The sequence below is a fragment of the Myotis nattereri genome, assembly GCF_964212035.1.
Source record: "Myotis nattereri genome assembly, chromosome: 6".
Taxonomy (NCBI): Eukaryota; Metazoa; Chordata; class Mammalia; order Chiroptera; family Vespertilionidae; genus Myotis; species Myotis nattereri.
Genome location: NC_138081.1, coordinates 12,953,005 through 12,975,131, shown reverse-complemented (window position 1 = coordinate 12,975,131; position 22,127 = coordinate 12,953,005). Strand labels below are relative to the sequence as shown.

The 22,127-nt window shown below is 50.5% G+C and overlaps 1 protein-coding gene across 1 annotated transcript in view; it reads left to right on the top strand.

Moving 5' to 3' along the window:
• The first annotated feature begins 4,252 nt into the window (after positions 1-4,252).
• LRFN2 (leucine rich repeat and fibronectin type III domain containing 2) overlaps positions 4,253-22,127 on the top strand; it is a 42,622-nt gene continuing 24,747 nt past the window's right edge. Inside the window, exon 1 of the mRNA XM_081094682.1 lies at positions 4,253-5,671. Coding sequence (XP_080950808.1) covers positions 4,272-5,671 — 1,400 coding nt within the window. The 5' untranslated portion in view covers positions 4,253-4,271. The remainder of the gene's footprint in view (positions 5,672-22,127) is intronic.

Sequence of the window (22,127 nt, the reverse complement as noted above, 5' to 3'; positions counted from 1 at the left end):
GGAAGCACTGATAACCCGAGATCACTAATCACTGCAGTGCTGACTGACAAGAGCGCATGGAGGCACCTTTCTCCTGGGGCTGTGGGCTCTCAGAACACTGCCTTCCTCCACCCCCGCCATGCACACGCTCATACCTGTATGCATGCACACACATGTGCACATGTGCACACACATATATGTGTGTGTGCACCAGTCACCTCCAGCTTAACTAACAAGGGGGCATCCTTAGGTGTGTTTGGCCCTGTGTCTTGGGCGGGTGTAGGGGTACCACTCACCCCTACTTGAGCAGATGAGGGGCCGGAGAAACATGGCTCCTTGACACACTGCAGCAGTGAGCCAGGCTGGAAAATACAATGGATGCTTAGCGGGCAATGCTCTGGAAGCTTCTGCCATGACCAGCCCACTCTGTCAAGATGGTTTTCTCAGCTGATTAGCCAAATGCACTCTAGACAGTGCTGAGACAGAACCCAGCCTCAGTGCCAATGCCAGAAACTCCCTTTGCTCAGTACTGTGTCTCATTCATTCAGTTCATATTTCCTGGGTACTTACTATACTAGTAAGTCAGGTGTGGTGCTGGGTGCTGGGGATACTGTGATGGGTGGACAAGACAGGTAAGTTCCCTGTTGGATTTTGGAGTTTACAGACCAGGAAGGCAGACAGGTAAGTAATTAAGAAAGTATACACTGAGTGGCCAGATTACTATGACCACCCCCTCAGTACTTCATTGACACTTCCAAAAATACTGAATATGGAAAACTTCCTAAGCAAATACTCTCAAGGTTTTATTGTTATTATTTGCATAACTAATTCACTTCATTGTACTGCTGGGGTGGTCATAATAATCTGGCCACTCAGTGTAACTCAAAGCGTCATGATCAATGTGCAGGACAAGCACAGGGGCTGGGGGTGAATGGCAGGGTACAGGGCCTGGTTTGGTCCAGGTGTCGCAGAGGCTCCCTGGAATCTTTGGAATCAGCTTGGTCAGGCAGGAGTGGAGGTGGGGAGAAGCCAGGATGAACACAGAGCTTGTCAGAAGTCCTGGAGGACCAGCAAGTGTGGATTATAAGACAGAGGTTGAGTGTAGCTGGGACAGGATGGGCAATGGGGGGGACAGAGTGGTAAGAGATAAGCTGGGCTATGGGGGGGGGGGCGGGTACAGCTCTTGCAAAGACTTGTTCTTGTGCTAAAAAAATAAGAGAAGGTTCCATGCAAATGTAGAAGAGTCCTGTTTGTCTCATCTGGCCCCGCCCAGCTAAATGTGGTCCCAGGGGCCAGAATGCACCTGGGCATGTGGGGTGGGGGGGAGGGGGCCGATGGGGGCTTCCCCTGGGATGATGCTCCTGCTGGGACCTGGGTCAGCTGGGCTGGGACCCTCAGGTAGGAGGTTGGTGAGAGCAGGGGCCGGCCAGGGAGGGATGGCCTGGCCACTGCTGGGAACCCAGAGTAGAACTATGTGGAATCAGCACATTGGCAAAGGCTTTTAATGACAATGACTATAATGAAGAAGATAAAAAGAAAAAAACATCTTCCAGAACAGAAGTCAGCCGACTTTTTCTGTAAAGGGCAAAATAGCAAATGTTTTATTTAGGCTTTGCTGGCCACATCGTATTTGCTGGAACTCCTCACCTCTGCACCACAAAAGCCATAGACAGCATGTAACTCAATGAGCATGGCCATGTTCTAAGAAAACTTTATTTACAAAAACAGGCAGCAGACTGGATTTGGCCCTCAGGCTGTAGGTAGCCAACACCTGCTCTCGAGGCTCAGTCCAACAGGGTAGCCAGTGGCCACGGGTGCCGAGTGAGCACTTGAAATGCGCTCTGGGTGTTAAATACACGCTGATTTTGAAAATGTAGAACAAATAAAAGAATATTAACTTCCTCATTAACAATTGCTTGTGTCGACTGCTTGTTGAAATCTTATTTTGGATATGGCGGTTTACATAAAATATATTATCCAAATTGATTTCACCTGTTTCCTTTTACTTTTTTTAAAAAAAATATGGCCACTAGAAAATTTACAATTACATTTATGGCTAGTATTATATTTCTAGTGGACAGCGCTGCTCAGAAATAACATTCTTTACAGATGAAATACAGGGCAAGTCTCTGGCCCTGAAGGCTCTCAGGTGAGAGATTTACCCTTAAAGAGACACCGTAAGGGAATTTAAACCTTTACAATAAAATAGTACCTGATTGGAATAGGTTTTTAAATTTACAACATACCTTCGTTTTATTAGCTGGTTGTTTTGTCTGTATCTGTGTGCCTCAACGTGGGAGCTATGGAGCTCTACTTCCTCAAGATATTAATAGCTGCTGCTCAGGAAAGCGAGCATCTTCAGCTAAAACAGCAAAAGGGAGTCAATGCAGAATTAAACATTAACCCAGTTTCTCTCCTGCAACAGAATTTCTCAGCCCTTCTGAACTGACCATGCGTCTAGAGCTTTTGCAAGAGTGAGTGAGAGCAGGCAGCGCTTCCCCAGCTCCCCGGCCTCAGAAGCCTCTTCTGCAGGCCTCTGACTAGCACCCCTAGAAGGCAGTTTGAGAGCTGCTGGTCTGCGTGACGCTACATAACCAGAGTGTGTGATTTTCCAAAAGTTCAACTCAATTGATGTGAGTCTTGGCACTCCATAAATAGAGCCACAGTCAGTCCAGCATGGATAGTGAGAAAACTGTCAGATTAGAGGCACAAGGACCCAAGCCAAATTCCTGCTCCTTCCCTTTCCAGATATTCCTTCATGTGAAAACACCTCCTATGTGTCAGGGGGTGCTTTAGACTTTGAGAATAGAACGGTGAATGAAAACAAGTCCCGACCTCTTTGGGCTTTGTTGCTGGTACAGAAGACAAACAATAGGATGCCGGGGTACAGCATAGGGAACCGAGTCAGTGATATTGTAATAACTATGCATGGTGGCAGATGGGCACTACACTTACCAGGGGGATCCCTCCGTGAGGTATATAAATGCCTAATCTCTAGGTTGTACACCTGAAACTAATATAATATTGTATTCGAACTCTAATGGAAAGATAGAAGCCCTTACTCTGTCATTCTGGATGTGCCCCCGTGAAGTTGGCTTTCTTCCACTTGGGTAGCATGTGACAGAAATCCCCCCTCATCAGTTCACAGAGATCTTCCTCATTCTTTCTTACAGCAGTATAACACCCCATTGTGCTGATGCGGCATCATTTATTCCAGCACTTTCCTATGTGTAGACATTTAGGTTGTTTCCAGTGTTGGCCACTTACAAACTATGCTGCAACACCAAAAAAATACATAAAGATAAGTTAAAAGTAAAATGGAAAAAGAAACAATAAATAAGACAAGGAGGTGAAATATATACAGTAGTTAGGTAGCGGTCAATTTCAAGGAGAAAACACTAAACAGGGAAGAGGGAATGCACAGTCCGGTGGGGCCTGGGGGAGGAGGTGACTTTTGAGTAAAGACCTGAGCATGAGGCCATGGACAAGTCCTCATCTACACACAGATAAGCCCTTCCTGTGAAGGCTGTACCTGAAGCCCAGATAAGATGACATGTCTGAAGTTCCGGGCAGAGGACCCAGCACCTGCGAATACTCAGAAGTTCATGTCCCACCACCTTCTCTGCTTCCCTGAGCTCCCAAAGAGGCATGTGCCCTCTGGGTTCTCCATGGTGAAGCATTTATCCAAAGCCGGTTCCCGACTAACCGTGGTGTCTCTCAGAGCCAACTCTCTCCTGGCCCGCGTCCTTGTTCATAAGGAATGCTGGTCCTATTTCATTTCATGCCCAGTCTAAACCAATTAAGAAGGTGAAACTGCTCCAAAGCGCAGCCATAACACACTTTTCAAACCCAGTCATCACAAAGGAACCACTAGTGTGAGATTATCCATCCACCCACCCATCTTAAAAATATGTACTGAGCAGCTACTGTGCCCCAGGCCCTGTGCTAGATGCGTGGGATGTAGCAATGTTCAAAGAAGACAAGAGGACCTGCCCTCTTGGAGCTGACATCCTACTGGGGAGAGAGGAAGCATCCCATGGCCACAGTTAATAAGTGAATGCAGTAGTCTGTTAGAAGGTGATAAGAGCTAGGGAAAGAAGAAAAAGTAGAACTGTATTAGGGGGGTTGGTAGGAGAGAATGCACCTTGCAATGAGCAGATGCCATTCATGGCTGCTCCCCAAGGCCACGGTCATGGGAGGGAGGAAGCTCTGGACGGGGTCCTTGGGAAGTCACCTTTTGACCCTGACCTGTGTCCCTCCCTTCCAGGCGCTGCAGCCTGAGTGACCAGACCATGGAGACCCTGCTTGGTGGCCTGCTGGCGTTTGGCATGGCGTTTGCCGTGGTCGACGCCTGCCCCAAGTACTGCGTCTGCCAGAACCTGTCTGAGTCGCTGGGGACCCTGTGCCCGTCCAAGGGGCTGCTCTTCGTGCCCCCGGACATCGACCGGAGGACGGTGGAGCTGCGCCTGGGTGGCAACTTCATCATCCACATCGGCCGCCAGGACTTCGCCAACATGACGGGGCTGGTGGACCTGACCCTGTCCAGGAACACCATCAGCCACATCCAGCCCTTCTCCTTCCTGGACCTCGAGAGCCTCCGCTCCCTGCACCTCGACAGCAACCGGCTGCCCAGCCTCGGGGAGGACACGCTGCGCGGCCTGGTCAACCTGCAGCACCTCATCGTGAACAACAACCAGCTGGGCGGCGTCGCCGATGAGGCCTTCGAGGACTTCCTGCTGACGCTGGAGGACCTGGACCTCTCCTACAACAACCTCCACGGCCTGCCCTGGGACTCCGTGCGCCGCATGGTCAACCTGCACCAGCTGAGCCTGGACCACAACCTGCTGGACCACATCGCCGAGGGCACCTTCGCCGACCTGCAGAAGCTGGCCCGCCTGGACCTCACCTCCAACCGGCTGCAGAAGCTGCCCCCGGACCCCATCTTCGCCCGCTCCCAGGCCTCCGCGCTGGCCGCCACGCCCTTTGCCCCACCCTTGTCCTTCAGTTTTGGGGGGAATCCCCTGCACTGCAACTGTGAGCTCCTCTGGCTGCGGAGGCTGGAGCGGGACGATGACCTGGAGACCTGTGGCTCCCCGGGGGGCCTCAAGGGCCGCTACTTCTGGCACGTGCGCGAGGAGGAGTTTGTGTGCGAGCCGCCTCTCATCACCCAGCACACGCACAGGCTGTTGGTTCTGGAGGGCCAGGCGGCCACACTCAAGTGCAAGGCCATTGGGGACCCCAGCCCCCTCATCCACTGGGTGGCCCCGGATGACCGCCTGGTGGGGAACTCCTCAAGGACCGCCGTGTACGACAACGGCACCCTGGACATCCTCATCACCACGTCTCAGGACAGCGGTGCCTTCACCTGCATCGCCGCCAATGCCGCCGGGGAGGCCACAGCCACGGTGGAGGTCTCCATCGTCCAGCTGCCACACCTCAGCAACAGCACCAGCCGCACGGCGCCTCCCAAGTCCCGCCTCTCGGACATCACTGGCTCCAGCAAGACCAGCCGGGGAGGGGCAGGCAGCGAGGGTGGGGAGCCTCCCAAGAGCCCCCCAGAACGGGCTGTGCTTGTGTCTGATGTGACCACCACCTCGGCCCTGGTCAAGTGGTCGGTCAGCAAGTCAGCGCCCCGGGTGAAGATGTATCAGCTGCAGTACAACTGCTCCGACGATGAGGTACTGATTTACAGGTGAGCCAGGGCTGCGCGAGGCAGGGAGGGGTCTGGCTAGGGGAGGAGGGAATGATGGCAGGGCTTTGAGCTGTTCCACCTGAAGCCCTCCTCCCCAAAGGTGCCTGAGGGGATCATGGGCAAACCGTGCCATTCGTGCAGGTAAGAAGAGATGAAAGAACATCATCTGCACGTTGAAGAAGAGAGGAACCCACATGGGCAGCCCCAGGAGATGTGTGTGTAGGAGGACCAGGCCCCTAGGGGGGTGGCAGGGGTAGGTGGTCATATGGCTGTGAGCCTCAGAACTTTCTAGTTTTAGCCACAGCTGGAGGACATGCAAGAACAATGAGGGGCCTCTTGGTGAACGATCTGACTCCTCCAAGGAGGAGCAGGTCTGGCCTCACCTGGACTCAGATGAAGTCGTGATTAAGGCTTTGAGGTCAGGATGGGTAGAATTCATGGCCTGGCCACTTGCTAGCTATGCAATTCTCCTGAGCTGCCTCAGCTTTCCTCATCTGGAAAATGGGGGTAATCCATACATAACTTAGTCTGGACACTTGGTTGCAGGTCATCGAACCCAAGTCAAACAGGCTTTAAAAGAAAAAACCAATGTGTTGGGTCATGTTGCTTCAGGCTCAGGTAGACCAAAAGCCCCACAACCACCTGCATTCTCAGAGTTCCTTCCCTCCCCTAAGTTCCACTTCTGGGTTGGCTTCACCGGCAGGCAGCCGCTTTCCCTAAGCAGTAGAAGGATTTATGCCTTTTTCTCAGTTTGTCCCACTGAAGTCCTGGTGAGCTTTGATTGGCTAGAGCGGGTCATGTGACACCAAGAGAATCCTGCCCACCTGTACTGACCTCTCTGGTGTCAGTCTCCTCACCTGGAAATGGAGACACTGATGTTGACCTTGTAAATTGGCTGTGAGAATCTAGGGGCCATTGCCCAGGCCTGGAACGAAGGGACCAAAAGGCTGCACAGAATTGCCTGAGCCATTCAGAGGAAGGGAGGAGCTTACAGCATGATGGGCACAACCCAAGGGGCTGGAGGTCTGACTCCACAGGAGCTCCCTTCTCGGTCTGTGCCTCGTTTGTGCTACACATGAGGGACACGGCCTCGAACAGCAGTGGGCAAACTACGGCCCGCGGGCCGGATCCGGCCCGTTTGAAATGAATAAAACTATTGAAAAAAAAGACCGTACCCTTTTATGTAATGATGTTTACTTTGAATTTATATTAGTTCACACAAACACTCCATCCATGCTTTTGTTCCGGCCCTCCGGTCCAGTTTAAGAACCCATTGTGGCCCTCGAGTCAAAAAGTTTGCCCACCCCTGGCCTAGAATCTTACCACTCAAGGAATGCATGGTTTCTTTGAAATCCTGTGTTACCTTTTATGCATGGAAAACGGGCATTCTGGGAAGAAATCCTGTAGGCTTCACCTACAGCCGAGGGGTCCATGGGTCAAGCGGTCAAGTACCCTTGATCTAGCGTTGAGGTTTCTTCCAGCTCTGACTGCTGAGTTGATGAGTCTCTGCCTGGGAAGGTGTGGGAGGGAAGTCGAGGTTCCCTTACCTGGCACATGCTTACCTGGAATTTCCTTTACCTGTTTTATCTGGAGAGCAGCTTCATTTCTTGGGATGGAGAGAAGGCATTAGGACAAACATACGCATATGTGTATGTATACAAAGATATATAGACAGAGATATATAATTAAACTTAAATATGCATATGCGTATTTTTCTAATTATAAAAAGTAATAGTCTTTATAGAAAATTTGGAAAATAAGAGAAATGATAAAGAGGGAAATAAAAATTATCTGTTACCACTCAAAATTGACCCGAGGCCTTTGGCCTCTCCATTTTATTTCAATTCCAAACACTATTTATGATCATTCTAGCGTGTGTTTTTGTTTCTTAATTTCTCCACTCAACATTATAGCTTCTTAGTTCCCATGGTATTCAAGTATTTTTCACTTGCTGCCCCATAATTTACTTAACCAATCTTCTATTGTTGGACATTTAAGTCATTTGCCATTTTTTAATATGGAAAGTAATGCTGCAATGACTATCTTTGTATATTAATTTATTGGTGCAGCTTCAGTGATTTCCTTAGCATATTTTCCTAGGAATTGAATTACTGGCTCAACGAGTAAAGCATAACCTTTATATGTTGCATATGAATATTTATTTACCCTCTCACCAGGGGAAGGTGACAGTGGCCACTTTGACCACTTCTTTGCCAGTTATTGAATATCTAATTACTTGCCTCTTTGCCAATTTTAAGTGGAAAATGGAACTTGTTTTCATTTGCATTTCTTTGATAACTTCTGAGATTGACCTTTGAAAAATATGTACTATTTCTTCCCTTGTGCATTTATTATATGGTCTGACTTTGATAAAGAGTGTAAAGGTGACAGCTCCCAGCGCTGGGGCTTGCACGGGCCCGGGATGAGGGGACCTGAAGTCTGTGAGGCGGTGACGCTGCATCAAGGTGGCAGCAAGCTGAGGGTCTCACAAACTCCGGGAGGGTCACCAGAGGCGCTGAGGCAACACTCCTGCAGTCACTTAAGGTGGGAATTCAACCTGCTTCTATTTGGTGATTGTCATCCTGGAGACATTCGGTTTATAAATATAAATAAAATGGAAGCATCAGCAGCCTTGGAATTAAAAAAAAAAAATGCTGAGTTCCTTTTAGGGCGTCATGAGGATTAGATGAGACACAGCACGGCATGCTCTCCAAACAGTGTGGACACACAGTGGGTGCTCACGGAACACAAATCGTGACTGTTGTTGGTAGCAACAGTAACCACGGTAAGAGTGAGAGTAAGACCATTTCCCGTCTCCAACCTGGGGAAGGAAATGGAAGAGGAGGGTGAGGTACACAATTCGGTCTTTAAGAAGACAGTTTTCCAAAATTTTAGAGCAGAAGGTCAAGGTGCATATGTAGCCAGATAATAATAGTAACAGTCACTAGCCAACATCACTGCCACTTATATGCATATGATGTGTAGCTCTAGAGGCAATATCTCATTTAGTTCTCCTGGATATACCAAGAAGTATGGAGGTTGAGAGAATTAGACAACTCTCCGAGGTCACACAGCCAGAGAGAGGCAGGACTGACTTGAGCCCAGGCCTTCTGGCTCCAGCCCTGGTGGCACTGCCCTGACCATGAATCTGACTCCAGAGAAACAGGAGACTCAACAAAAGAAACTGTGGATTTTTATTTATTTATTTATTTTTTAAAATATATTTTTATTGATTTCAGAAAGGAAGGGGGAGAGAGAGAGAGAAACATCAATGATGAGAGAGAATCATTGATGGGCTGCCTCCTGCACGCCCTCTACTGGGGGCATGTGCCCTGACCAGAAATCGAGGAATCGAACCTGTGACCTCTTGGTTCATGGGTTGATGCTCAACCATGAGCCACACCAGCCCAGGCTGAAACTGAAGATTTTTAGAAAGAAGTGAACCCATGAGAAAGAAAAGACACCAGCGGCTGCACAGTGGCCCTGTGGTGTGCTCAGACTTGGACAGGAAAGTGTACAAAAGAAGGGAAGGAAGGATTGTACGCAAAAGTGACTATTAAAGAGGGGCACACACTGTACAAGAGAGCTTAAGGCGGCCAACAAGGGCTTTTAATCCATGACCAGAGCAAAAAGAGAAAAATGACGAAGGTCTGCTGTTTGGGAAAGAAGTTGCAGGAAGACTGGACAGGAGCCAGCAGGCAAAGCTGAGCAATTTCCAATTTGCCTCCACCCTCCCCAGCAAGCACAATAGCAACAATATAATCAGTCCTCACTTAACGTCATCCGCAGGTTCTGCGACTTTGAGCAATAGGACACATAACCAAGCCAATTTCCCCCTAGGCGAATGGATACACACAAGTTCCTCCCACATCCATCAACGTGATAACGAAACGACATTATTACTGGAGGATCTACGTGGAGAGCTGACTGGCACCGGCACTTACTCTTCTAAGGGCATTAGGCATACTAACTCCTTTAGTTTTCTCAGACCCCGCTCCCTCCCTCCTCCCTGCCCCCGGAGACCAGGACTGCGCTTATCCCACATTTCACGTGAGAAACTTGCTCCAGGTGTACACATGGGGTAAGCCGCAGAGACGGAATTCAAATCGAGGCAACTTGGGAAGGACAAGACCGACACTAAGGAGAGGGCACCAAGCCCAGCAGAGACGCATCACGCGGGGGACTGGCCTCAGGCCCCAGGGGGCGCATCCAGGACTAAAGGAAGCTGGATGAGGTTCCCAAGCCTGGGGGAGTGGTCCTGAGACAGCAGACCCAGAAAGGGAAGTGCCTAAGATGGGGAAGGGGCACGGACTCCACTTTCCACAGAACAGGCCCAGAAAGCCAGGGCATGCAGGCTGGGCGCGGGCATTCTGAATTCCAGGAAGAACTTGTCAGCAGGTGCTGTCAGCCCCTGGAAAAGAAGGCTGATTGCCGGGATCCCATGTGGGTTCACAGGGAGCAAATCCTGCCAAGTTCTCGAGCTGTCTTCAGGGGACGCTGTGGCCAGGAGTTCCCAACCTTTCAGTCTGCCTCCTCGTCATTCAGGAGGGCGGCCTGCTCAGTGACGTCCCTCCTGCCTCTGTGATTCTCCGCGAGGCCCTGTCCCCGTGCGTCTGCCCAAGGAGGTGGGCCGGATGCTCTGGGTGATAAATAAACTTGGAAAATGTCCTAGGAGTTTCCAGTGGTCGTGACTCACGGCCATAAACGGAGCACATCCCCACTGTGTGGGGCGGCTGACAAAATCTCACACTGTTTTTGGAATGAAATGGAAAGGGGTGGTGGGCTTACAGCTGGCCGGAGAAGCAGAATGATCAATAAATGGACGTGAGCATGCCTTGTGCCTCGGGACCTGCCCTCCATTCCCGTGCTGCTCAGTGTATTTCCTGTCGGCGTGGATGACAGCACAGAGAAAGTGTATTCCTTGGTTCAAGGACGCAACTGCCTGAGTTCTAGGTGGAGGAAATCGGGCTTAACTGGAATTTTGTGTGGCCGGTTCAGTTTCAGTTGATCTCAAAGGCATTATGGCTACAAAGTAATGGAGCTGCGAAGAGACGCCTGTAGTGTTCAGTTGTGTTAACTGAGTAAAGTGTTCAGATCATGGGAGGGACGTTACCGTTCTGATCACTGAGTCATCCCAGCAGGCTGTGATATGTTTCACACAGAAGACACAGTCTTAGGAGTCATTTTCCCAACTGCAGTGTACCCAGCGATCAGGTGATGAGGATGGGGTTCCAGAAGCTTGTGTGTGATGGGCAAAGGTTGCCTTGGAGACAAGAGGACTTAGAAAAAATGTCATAGCACCCTAACTTATTCAAAGAGCTTACATGAGAAGACACACACACACACACACACACACACACACACACACACACGTAGCCATTGGCCCAACACAAAAAAATTCCTAGCCGCCGGTTTGGCTCAATGGATAGAGCGTCAGCCTGTGGACTGAAGGGTCCCAGGTTTGATTCCTGGTCAAGGGCACATGCCCAGGTTGCAGGCTCAATCCCCAGTAGGGGGCGTGCGGGAGGCAGCCAGTCAATGATTCCCTCTCATCATTGATGTTTCTGTGTCTCTCCTTCTCCTCTTCCTCTCTGAAATCAATAAAAATATATTAAAGAAAAAATTCCCGCAGCAACAGCTGTCCATGCCTCTCCCATAGCCTCTCTGGCTGTGGGATGCTCGGCTTTGGGTCTTGCTCCCTCTCCAGCATGTGCTATTCATGTGCTCCTCATCTCTGGGCCTGCAGCTCCTAGTAAGTCCTGGCCCACAACAGCTATCAAGTCAGCATTTGGTGAACTGAACAGAATGGAAATGAGCATCAGGGCTGTCCAGCAGCAGAATAAGTCAGAGCTGCCACTGAGCCATGACCTGCCCATGCCAGGAGGGTTCAGGCAGAACCTGGCTGACTCTGTCCAGGGCTAACTGGTGGGCAGCCTGACTTTAACATGTGATTAAATGAGTCCAGCCCTGATAGTCTATGACTCTGAGACTTTTATAATCCCAGGACCAAGACAATATGGTGACCATGGTTGGGACCACTAAGCCTCTTGCCTCTCAGGGTTAGGCGGCCCTGTCTCACCAGGCTTTGCGTCCCCGGACCTGAGGTCACAGACAGGGACTTTGGCATCGGCTCAGGCTGTCCCATCAGACCTGGACAGTAGTCACTGACAGGCCACCACGACCCACGCCAAGGCCCCACAGAAGCCTGGGAGCTGCGAGCAGCGTCTGAAGGCATCAGGTTCTGTTTCGCTGCAGGAAGGGGGAGCGGCCCCCAAGTCATGGGAAACTCGGGTTTGAATCCGGCTATGAAATAGTGCCCTGCTTTTAGCAGATAATTAGCTCTCTCATGCTCTGAGGGTTCTTGCTGACTTCCCAAGGCTTTCACCTTCCCTGAGTGCACCCAGATGAGCCCTGCAGGCAGGCCTGGCACACGGGACCCAGACAATCCTCAGGTGGAGCCTGTTTCCCATATGAGCAGGGAGGGTGGACTGCCCCATCTCTCAGCCCCAGAACCTGTCCTTGCAGGAAGTGGCCAGCATTAGTGGGGGCAGTGCCAGAGGGAGGAGGGGCCAATAAGGGGAAGAGGAAGGGTGGCGAGAATGGAGTCAGAAAGAAGAGGTCCCCCCTACCCACCCAGGAAAAGCAACAGCCCGTCCAGCTCAGCCTCCCTCCTGATGCGACATGGAAATTAGTGGCCTGCATGTCATTATCAGTCCAAGTGACATTCACAAACACTTGTCTCCAGGAGTCATAGGGAACATCTGTCAGCAGGCATGATGTTGGAACGGTCCCCAGGAGGGCCGGGGCCCGGCAAGCTGGCTTCCACAGCACAGGGTGGGATTAGCCACGATTAACCCTCGTGGTGCCTATTACATGCCATCGTCTCCACATCAGGAGAGCGAGGGATTATGGGAAGAGGAACCTGCGGGTGGGGGAGATAGCAGCACTCCATGCCCCCTGATCTAGCTGCAGGCCCCTTTCCAGGCCACGTTCTTCCATGATTCCCAGGCACGCCCCTCACCCTGGGGGACTGAGCTACCCACTGAGCTTCGCAGGGCTGTGGGGAAGCAGCTTTACTGCAGCTACATCTCCTGACTGGGGAAAGGATAAGAGGGCAGAGCCAGCTCCCACCCCATCAGCATCTTGTCAATCCACATTTCAGGGGAGATCTGCTCCTCCCTTGGAAAATACATACAGTCAAGCCTTGGTTCTCGAAGTTAATTCATTCCAGAAGGCTGTTCGAGAAGTGAATTGTTCGAAAACTGAGTCATTTTCCCCCATTATAAATAATGTAAATTGAGTAATCCGTTCCAGACCCCCAAATGATTCCCTGTTTTAACCTTTCTCAATTGCCTATGATTGCTGTTTTGTGAGCAGTTTCACACCGTTAGCACCATCAGCACTTTTGATGGCCTCTTTATGTTTTAAAATTGTGCTAATCATTGATTTCGCCATGCCATACTCAGTAACCAGATCAGACATGTGAACACTCTCTCATACTTCGCAATTATTTCTATTGTTCATACAACTTTCCTTTTCACTTTGCTGCTACCACTAACCTCCTTAGGATCCATGGTGTATGTATGTATCTATAATAATAAAAAGGCAATATGCTAATTAGACCAGACTTCCAAAGCCAGGGGGGTGGGAGGAAGCCCTGGTCCCAGGTGCCAGAGGGAAACCGGTGCAGCAGCTGGGGGAAGGAAGGCCTACTCGTACACAAATTTCATGCATTGGGCCTCTAGTTTAATAATAATAATTAGCAGCAACATAAGCAAAAAACAAAAATATTCATAGCACAATTTCCTAAGATGTTAGTAAAGCTCAGTTTAGCAGTAAACTGACTCATACTCACGTGCTCTCTCCTTTGTTCCCTGAGAGATGTGTGACTGATGATACAGGTATTGGCATAAAAGGGTTGTCAGGTCAAGAACTGTAGTTTTGTTTGACAGCTGATACATTTTTCCGTGAACCATTTGTTCGAGCACTGAACTGTTTGAGATGGGAGACGTTTGAGAACTGAGATCTGACTGTACATCTCTTCCATGGGGTGGAGGGAAATTTACCGATGAACCCGGAATCTTGTGGATACGCGGAGAAATGATAGGGACAGGTGTTCCCTAAGGGAGGGGGCAGGCCAGGTCCAGGACCTGCTCCTATTCTGGAAGATTCTTTGACTCAGCTACTTCCCCAGACACCCCAACTTCTACTGAAAGGGTGGATTGAGCCTCCACAGGCAGAGGAAGGCAAAGGTACAAAGGAGGAAATTGGGGTGGATGGGGCGGGGGGGGGGGGGAACTCCCCAGCAGTTCCGTGGTTGGAGCCAAAATCAAAATCACCCTGCCTTGGATTTTATTTTTCTAATACTTCTAAGGTGTTTTTTTCTTTCATACTGTTTGATTATTGGAACCTGACATCCTCAAGTGGGGATAGACAGGGCAAATATGACAGCATACCCATTGCATGGTTGGTAAAACTAGGTCTCACATGAACTGAGTTGATTTCCTAAGGTTCTACAACACAGACTGGAGATCAGTCTCCCAACCCAGCTGCCACGCTGGGAGCACATCCCACTGACACCCCACGAGGCTTTGTGAAGACTGTCGGCTCAGGCTGAGGCACTAGCTGTCATTTCTCCTTGGGGAAGATGGGTAAGGCCACCCGGTGTCTGATGGGATTTCTCTTTCAGCTTGAGTTGCTTCACTCACCTTTTAAGTTCCAGCGACGTTAGAGAAAAGGGGAGCGGGGGTGCCAGTGAGTACCTTGGGTCCCACTCAGAACTAGTCCCCCGGGACCAGCTGGCAGAAAAGACGGTCGGGGTGAGGATCCCTGGGGTTGCATGTCTCACCCAGCGAGCCGCTGTGCAACCCATGCTGTCAGAGGCCTCACAGGGAGAAAGGGCCTGGAGGCGGAGGGGGAAGCCCATCGTGACTTACACGCACAGCGGGCATGTCTCTCAGGGGAAAGACGTCCAGTGGGAGAGAGTTTAGGTCTCGTCTTCTGGGCAGCATGACCCCCAGGGGACACACCTATCTTTCTGCTCTGCCATCCTCAGCTCAGTCCCTGTCCTTACGGTCACCTCATAGTGTAAAAGGGGCTGCTGGAGCTCTAGCGATGCCATCTCATTCTTGCACATCAGGAGCTATGGACAGCGAAGGGCAACAGGGCGAATCAGAAGCTCTACCAATAACTTTGTCTCATGTCTAATCGGCCACCCCTGTCTGCAAGGAAGGTGGGAAATGTGATTTTTTTAAAGGTAGGCATAAGACACTGCCAGAGATACAGAGAAAAAGGGAGGCAGCCAGCAGCCCTAGAATTCAAGTTTGCACCCAGCTCCACCATCTACTCGTCCTTGTGTCCTGGGTGAATCATGTCACTGCTCTCAGCCTCCGTTTTCTCATCTGTAAGGTGGGAGCAGAGATTCCTTTCTGCCTATTTCACACATTGCGGTATAAACTGAATGGGATCAGGTATTTGAAGGTACATCTTTCATAGTCAACTCTGAAGGACTGGATACATGTAAGTACATATAAGTACTTACTGTGATGAGGAGACCACCCCCTCTCCCTTCCCTGTTCTTGTCGCTGTTCTCCAGGCTGCCTCGTGTGGCGCATTCTTCAACGCCTTACTCCCATTTTCCTGTCCACCAGGAAAATGATCTGAGAGGGTTTTAAGAGATCAAGGGGTAAGGTGCAACCCCTTCCAGAAATGTTGTAGTTCAACTGGGAACTCTGTAGGTCCCAAGAGCATGAATCTCTAATGGTGGGATTTCAAAACTCAGCAGGTTTGTGTCTAAGAGAGACGTTTTTAAGGGGTGCCTCCCCAGGGGTGCTACAAATTGTAGCACTACCTTCTTTCCTGCCCTCTTGCTCTGCACAAGAAGATGACACTACTCGGATTCAAAAGCCTCAGGGCGTCTGTTTAGAGGTGACTAATTTCTCCACTTGTCATTTCCTCATCACTCTCAGAAAGCTCAGCGGGAGACAGCTCCCAAGATAGAAATAATTAGCAGCGCAAAGGGATTCGTGTGCATCAGGCCTGCCTTTCTTCTGAAATGTGGCTGCTTCCTTCGAGTAGGGGAGAGCCAGAGGGCCGGCCCCCTGTTGACTTTGTATATGTTTGGTTAGTGTGCAGGTGGGGTTGGGATAGTGTTTGTTTCAAACCAGAAAAACACCAAGGAAGGTTTACAGAGAGGGGCCTGGGGGAGGAGTGTCTGGGACTTGGGCGTCCGGGCTCGTGGTGGCGGCCATCAGAATGACAGCAAATACCCTCTGGCAACTAGCCTTTTCCTAGTGTGTTCCGGGCAGCCAGCTCCTGGCAGCCTCAGTAGAGCTCAAGTGGACCTAGGTGGGCAAGGGCTGAAGCCAGGCTCTGAGACCAAGCCCGGCATTTCCCACCAGCCCGACATTTCCCAGCCTGGCTTTGCAGTTTCCTACTGCAATCCCTGGGGAGCTGTGTGCTCCCTCCGGGAGACCCCGATCAGCATGGGATGGTGCCCGCCGGAGCACCCGGGATTTTAAAGCACCCCAGGGATTCTGGCGCGCATTCAACATCATGCCACTGTACCACACACCAGTGGAGGCAGGTATGTGGGAGCCCTGGTGGGCAGACCCTGCACATCCCACAGCTGGGGTTTGGTCTCTGGACTTCTGGTGAGGGGAGAAGCCGGAGGTCTGGATTCTAGTCCCGCTGTACCATGCACTAGCCCCCTCACCTCTCAGAGGCTTTGTTCCATCTGTGGCATTGAAATAAAACCCCTCCCAGTGGGGATAATTCCCAAGAGATAAAGTGTGGGAAACACAAGCATCTTGTGCATTTATTTGCGGGAGCCATTTTCCTTATGCCCCACTGAGCCTGGGTGATGGCGACGGCATGGTTTCATTGTGCTTTGCAGACACTGCGCTTTTCACAGGTGGAAGGTCTGTGGCAACCCTGCCTCGAGCAAGTCCAGAGGCGCCAGTTTTCCACCAGCATCTGCTCGCTTCCTGCCTCTGTGTCGCATGTTGGTAATTCTCACAGTATTTCAGCATTTTCATTATTATTATATGTTATTGCGATCTGTGATCAGTGATCTTCGATGTTACTATCATAATTGTTTTGGGCACCACAAACCGCACCCATAAAAGATGGCAAGTTTAGTCAATAAATGTTGTGTGTGTTCTGACTATTCCACCGAGCAGCTGTTCACCCATCTCTTTCCCTTCCCTCCGGCCTCCCTAATCCCTGAGACTCAGTTATATTGATGATTATTAATTAGGCCAATTAATATCCTTACAATGGCCTGAGTGTTCAAATGAAAAAGTCACATGTCTCTCACTTTAAACCGAAGGCCAGAAATAAGTAAGCTGAGTGGGGGAAGGCGTGTCAAAAGCCAAGACAGGCCCAAAGCTAGGCTTCTGCACCAATTAGCCAAGTTGCGAATGCAAAGGGCAAGTTCTTGAAGGAAACTGAGGGTGCGGCTCCAGTGAACAGTAAGCAAGTGACACGGCCTTACTGCTGAGATGGAGAACGTCTTAGTGGTCTGGAGAGAAGATCAAATACACCAGCCACAACATTCCCTCAAGCCAAAGGCTAATTCGGAGAGCAAGGCCCCAACTCTCCTCAATTCTATGAGGGCTGAGGTGGGCGAGGCAGCTGCAGAAGGAAAATCTGAAGCTGGCAGGGGTTGGTTTAAGGAAAGAGCCATCTCCATTACATAAAAGTGCAAGGAGAAGCAGCAAGTGCTGATGTAGAAGCTGCAGCAAGTCATCCAGAAGATCCGGCTAAGATTATCAATGAAGTGGCTACACGAAACCACAGGTTTCCAATGTAGATGGACCAGCCTTCTATTGGGCCGAAACCAATTCCAGAATCATGTCATAATTGCAAGAGTTTCATCAAAAGGTTGATGGAACTTGGGGACTCAACAGGGTTGAGTTGCTCATGTAGTCCCCTGTTGGGAATGGCTGAAGGCATTTCCCCAAACCTGAATAGGATACATTAAAATGATTGCTTGGCTGCCAGACAGCTAAAGGGCATCTTAATCTACATGTTATTGCCTCTTACTGCCCAAACACCTGAACAGCCCGTAGGCTAATTCCCCCATTCTGACAATGCTTATGTATACCCTTTGAAGTGTATATCTCCACCTCGCCTCAGGACAATTTGTGTTAATAAAAAGCATGGGGTCCTGGGATGAGGAGATCTTGAGAACTTAGACCTTAAAAATTAGATCTTAGTTTCTTTTAAGCTAAGCTCCTCTGACCCCCAAATGCCTTTCAAAACTATATTTCATCTCTGGAAACCTATTTAATCTACTCACAGCCTTCTCCAGATTGCTGAACCCTTCTTAGATGCTGAAACAAGAACCCCAGTACTACCGGACTTCCATCTGGGACTTTCCTAGCCAGAGAGGAGAGGTCCATGCCGGGCCTCAAAGCTTCAAAGGACAGGCTGACTCTCTTGTTAGAGACTAATGCACCTGCTGACTTTAAGTTGAAGCCAATACTCATTGACCATCTGAAATCCATAGGGCCCTTAGAATTATGCTAAATCTACTCTGCCTGTGCTCTATAGATGGCACAACAAAGCCTGGATGACAGCACATCTGTTTACAACATGGTTTCCTGAATATTTTAAACCCACTGTGGAGACCTAGTACTCAGAAAAAAAGATTCCTTGCAAAATATTACTGCTCATTGACAATGCAGCCAAGAGCTCCGATGGAGATGTTCAATGAGATGAATGTTGTTTTCATGCCTGCTAACACAACATCCATTCCGCAGCCTATGGATCAAGGAGTAATTTTGATTTTCAAGTCTTCTTATTTAAGAAATACATTTCGTACGGCTACAGCTGCCACAGATAGTGATTCCTCTGATGGATCTGAGCAAAGTAAATTGAAAACCTCTGGAAGAAATTACCATTCTAGATGCCATTGAGCCCATGTGTGAATCATGGGAAGAGGCGGAAATATTAACAGTAACAGAAGTTTGGAAGATGTTGAGTCCAACCAAAAAAACCCGTGCAACTCGGTTTATTGCAATGGTCTGGAACCAAGCCCACAGTAGCTCCAAGGCAGACCTGTACAAGGAGGATGGAATCAGGGGCTCCAGACAGGAGCTGCTGTTACCTCCCTGTCCTTTGCGTCTCTGAGCCTCAGGCTTCTTACCTGCAGAATGGGGGTAATGATAACTGTCCTGCCTATAACGTGTGAGGTGTTTCTAGCAGCAGAGATCTGACTACAAACCTTAGCCACGTCTGGGGGTAGGTTTCTGTCATGTGACACAACCCCAGAGGGAGGTAATTCAGGGCTGGTATGATTTCTCCGTGGACTTGAGGGACCAAGGCTCCTTCTGCAGGTCAACTGCACCGTCGTTAAGTGGGGCTCACTACTCCCAGTCGGGGACGTTTTCTGGGTTGCCCAACCCACAGGAGGACTTGATGTCCCCAGGAGCAGCCCCAGCCTATGACAGAGGAAGATGGAGGGTTAATACTCCCCCTTCCTCCCCTTGCGGGGAAGAAAGAGGAGGACAATGAGCCATGTTCTGTGCTGTTTCCCAGAGGATCCCAGGGGAATTGAACCCCATTTGCCCACAATGGCAACTGGCTTAGCAAAACAGCTGGTATGGGTTTCTGTCCCCATGCCCTTACCAGCGGGTCCTGAGTTCACCTCCCCACATCAAACACTGGTCCTGGAATCCTCGTCTCAAGGTCTGCCTCTGGGGAACCCAGACTGAACCAGGCCCAGCCTTCCAGATGGGCCAGCCCCTTCAGGCGCCTCCCAGGGTCCGCTTCCCTCTCCCTGCACTTCCTCCAGCTGCACTGGAGGCTGAGACGGGGTCGTTTGTTCAGGCGTGTTGCCTCCTCAAGTACAATTAGTGCTCCGCTGGAAGGTAGGGGAGGAGGATGGACGTTGCAGGTGTGCAGCTACCACTGAGCTGTGGCAAAAGCGTCAGTCATAACATTTCTTGGCACCTGCCGCACAGTCCAAGCCTGGCACCAAGGCCAGCGGGGAAGGATGCCGTTCCAGGCTGCTCCTCTGCCTCACCCAGGGCTCTGTTCTCACCTCTGGAGGCACAGAGCAGCCAAGAGGGATGTGTTAGTTGTTGCCAATTAAGCCTGCGATGGCACTGGGCACCCGGTGGGTGACAGAAGGGTTCAGGACGTGAAGTCAATTAAAGTCCATCATCTTCATTGTCTCCGGGGTGGAGGGTAGGTGGGCAGACTCATACAAAACCACAGAGGGATGGGCGAGCCCAGGGTGAGAGCAGGGCCACAGAGGAGTGTGATATGGATGGATGCGCTCATTAACTATTTACGAAGGAGAGCTATTTTGAGCTGGGGCGGGCTGTGGGGATGGGCTCCGACTTGCTCTGTGGCTGTGGGGCTGATGCCGTGGGTGGGAGAACGGATCCAGATGTGGGCAGCAACTTCCAATGCATGGAAAAGAAGATAAGTGGTCGGAAATTAAACATCACAGGGAACTATTTAACACTTAACCTCTAACTAGCTAATTAGCTAGTGAGAGTAGTAAGTTAAAGGGCTTTTCAGTTGAGTAATTAGCCACCTAAAAGGTTAAAATGTAAATGAATTGTTTGGTGAACTCCACTCAGGTGAGCTTTTTCATAGGCTGAGTGAAGCTAATTCACAGGCCTGGGCAGGAGGGGCATGCTCTGGGGCTTCCTGGCCCAGGTTGGGTGGACTATAAGCTGTGTCCTGCGTGCCAGTGGGGTTTGGAAGGCAGAGGAAGAGGTGGCTGCATTGGGCAGAAGAAAGAGGCAGAGGCAGAAAGGAACAGGCCTGGTCGGGACCTGCCACAATAATGCTGCATGACAAGCAACCTCGAGATCTAGGTAGCTCACAGCCACTGATATTTAATTTTCTTATTTGTGGGTCTGCAGGTTGGTTGGAGTTCAACTGGACTCGGCTGGGCTGGGCTGGGCTGGGCTGGGCTGGGCTGGGCTCCGGGCTACAGGTTGGTTTAGATCTTCTCTGTGCTTCTCATTCGGAGCCTAGACAGAGGGGCGTGGCTATGCGGAGTATGTTCTTCCATTGGTGACAGCAGGAAGGTAGGAGGGTGAGCCCAACTGAACAAGCCGATGCCAGGCCTCTGCTGGCATCATGTCGCTAACTCCCAGTTGCCCAAGTGAGTGACATGGCCAAGCCCGAAGTTAAGGGGCAGGGCATGTACCGCTCACCCCATCAGTCCCCTTTATGGCATCTGGTACCGTTTTATTACAGGGAGTGAAGAAGCAGGCCCACCAGCTCTCTGCCACACCTGGCTTACCTGGTGGAAAGGCTACCTCTCGGGTGTGGCGCTCAGGCCTGAGCATGACCTGCAACCTGGCGGGCTTGTTAGCGCACAGATGCCTGGGTTGCTGGCTCTGTCTGTGTGGCGTGGGGTCTGAGTTGCTGCTGTTCTCATCGCTGAGCAGATACTGTCTGTCTGGGGACCACACTTTGAGAACCTCTGGTCTAGGGAAATGATAGGAGTCTTGCTCAGAGAGGATGGGCGAGGGCAGCCTGTGGGTGGCTTTGAATGTCAAATTAAATAGCTATACTCACAGAGCCCTTCCTACACCTCAGTTATTGCTTTAAAAGCATTCTGTGTGTTCTCCTAGTTGGCAAGTCAACCCTGTGAGGTGTTGGGACTGGACAGATATGGACTCTGAGCCATGGGGGTGGGGGTGGGTGCCGTGACTCAGGAGGCCCCACAGCTTGGAGGTGTTGGGAATGGAGCTGGCAGCCAGTGCTTCCCTCTGTGGCCGTGGGGCGTCAGGGTCGAGTTATGAGGGCAGGCGTCATCTGTGGAGGAAAAAACTCTGGATTTGGAACCGGATGCTCTTAGGCGCCGACCACACTTTGACTTTTGGTAGCTAGGTTTTCATTTACCCAGTCGACAAATATGTATTGAGTGTTTGCTTTGGGATAGGCTCTGGTCCAAAACCTAGGGTTAGAATAAGATAGGCAAAGCCCTTGCCTTCAAGGAGCTTACATTCTTACTAGGGAGAGGGTTTCTCATTTTAAAATGTACACTACGTATAACAAATAATTAGTGTAAGGAGACAGAGACTAGGGGGAGGGGAGGTCTACTGTTTTATATCTGTGGTCAGGGATGGCCCCTCTGAGGAGTGACATTGGATGGAATGAAAGAAAGAGCCAGGCAGGGGAAGAAGCATGTGCAAAGGCCCTGGGGTAGACACAGGCTGCTCTTGTTGGAGAAGCAGCAAGGAATCCAGTGCATCTGGAGGAAAATATCAGGAAATGAGGGTCGAATAATGGACAGGGCTGGATCGTGCAGGGCCCTGTAGGCCATGAGGAGGCCTTGGATTTTATCCTGAATGCAATGGGGGCTAGTAGGAGGTTGAACACAGGAGAGTGGCAGGATGTGCTCAAAAGGAAGATTCTGGCTCTGGATGAAGAACAGACTGCAGGGGCAGAGGAGTGGAAGCAGGGAGACCAGTTACAGGGGGTT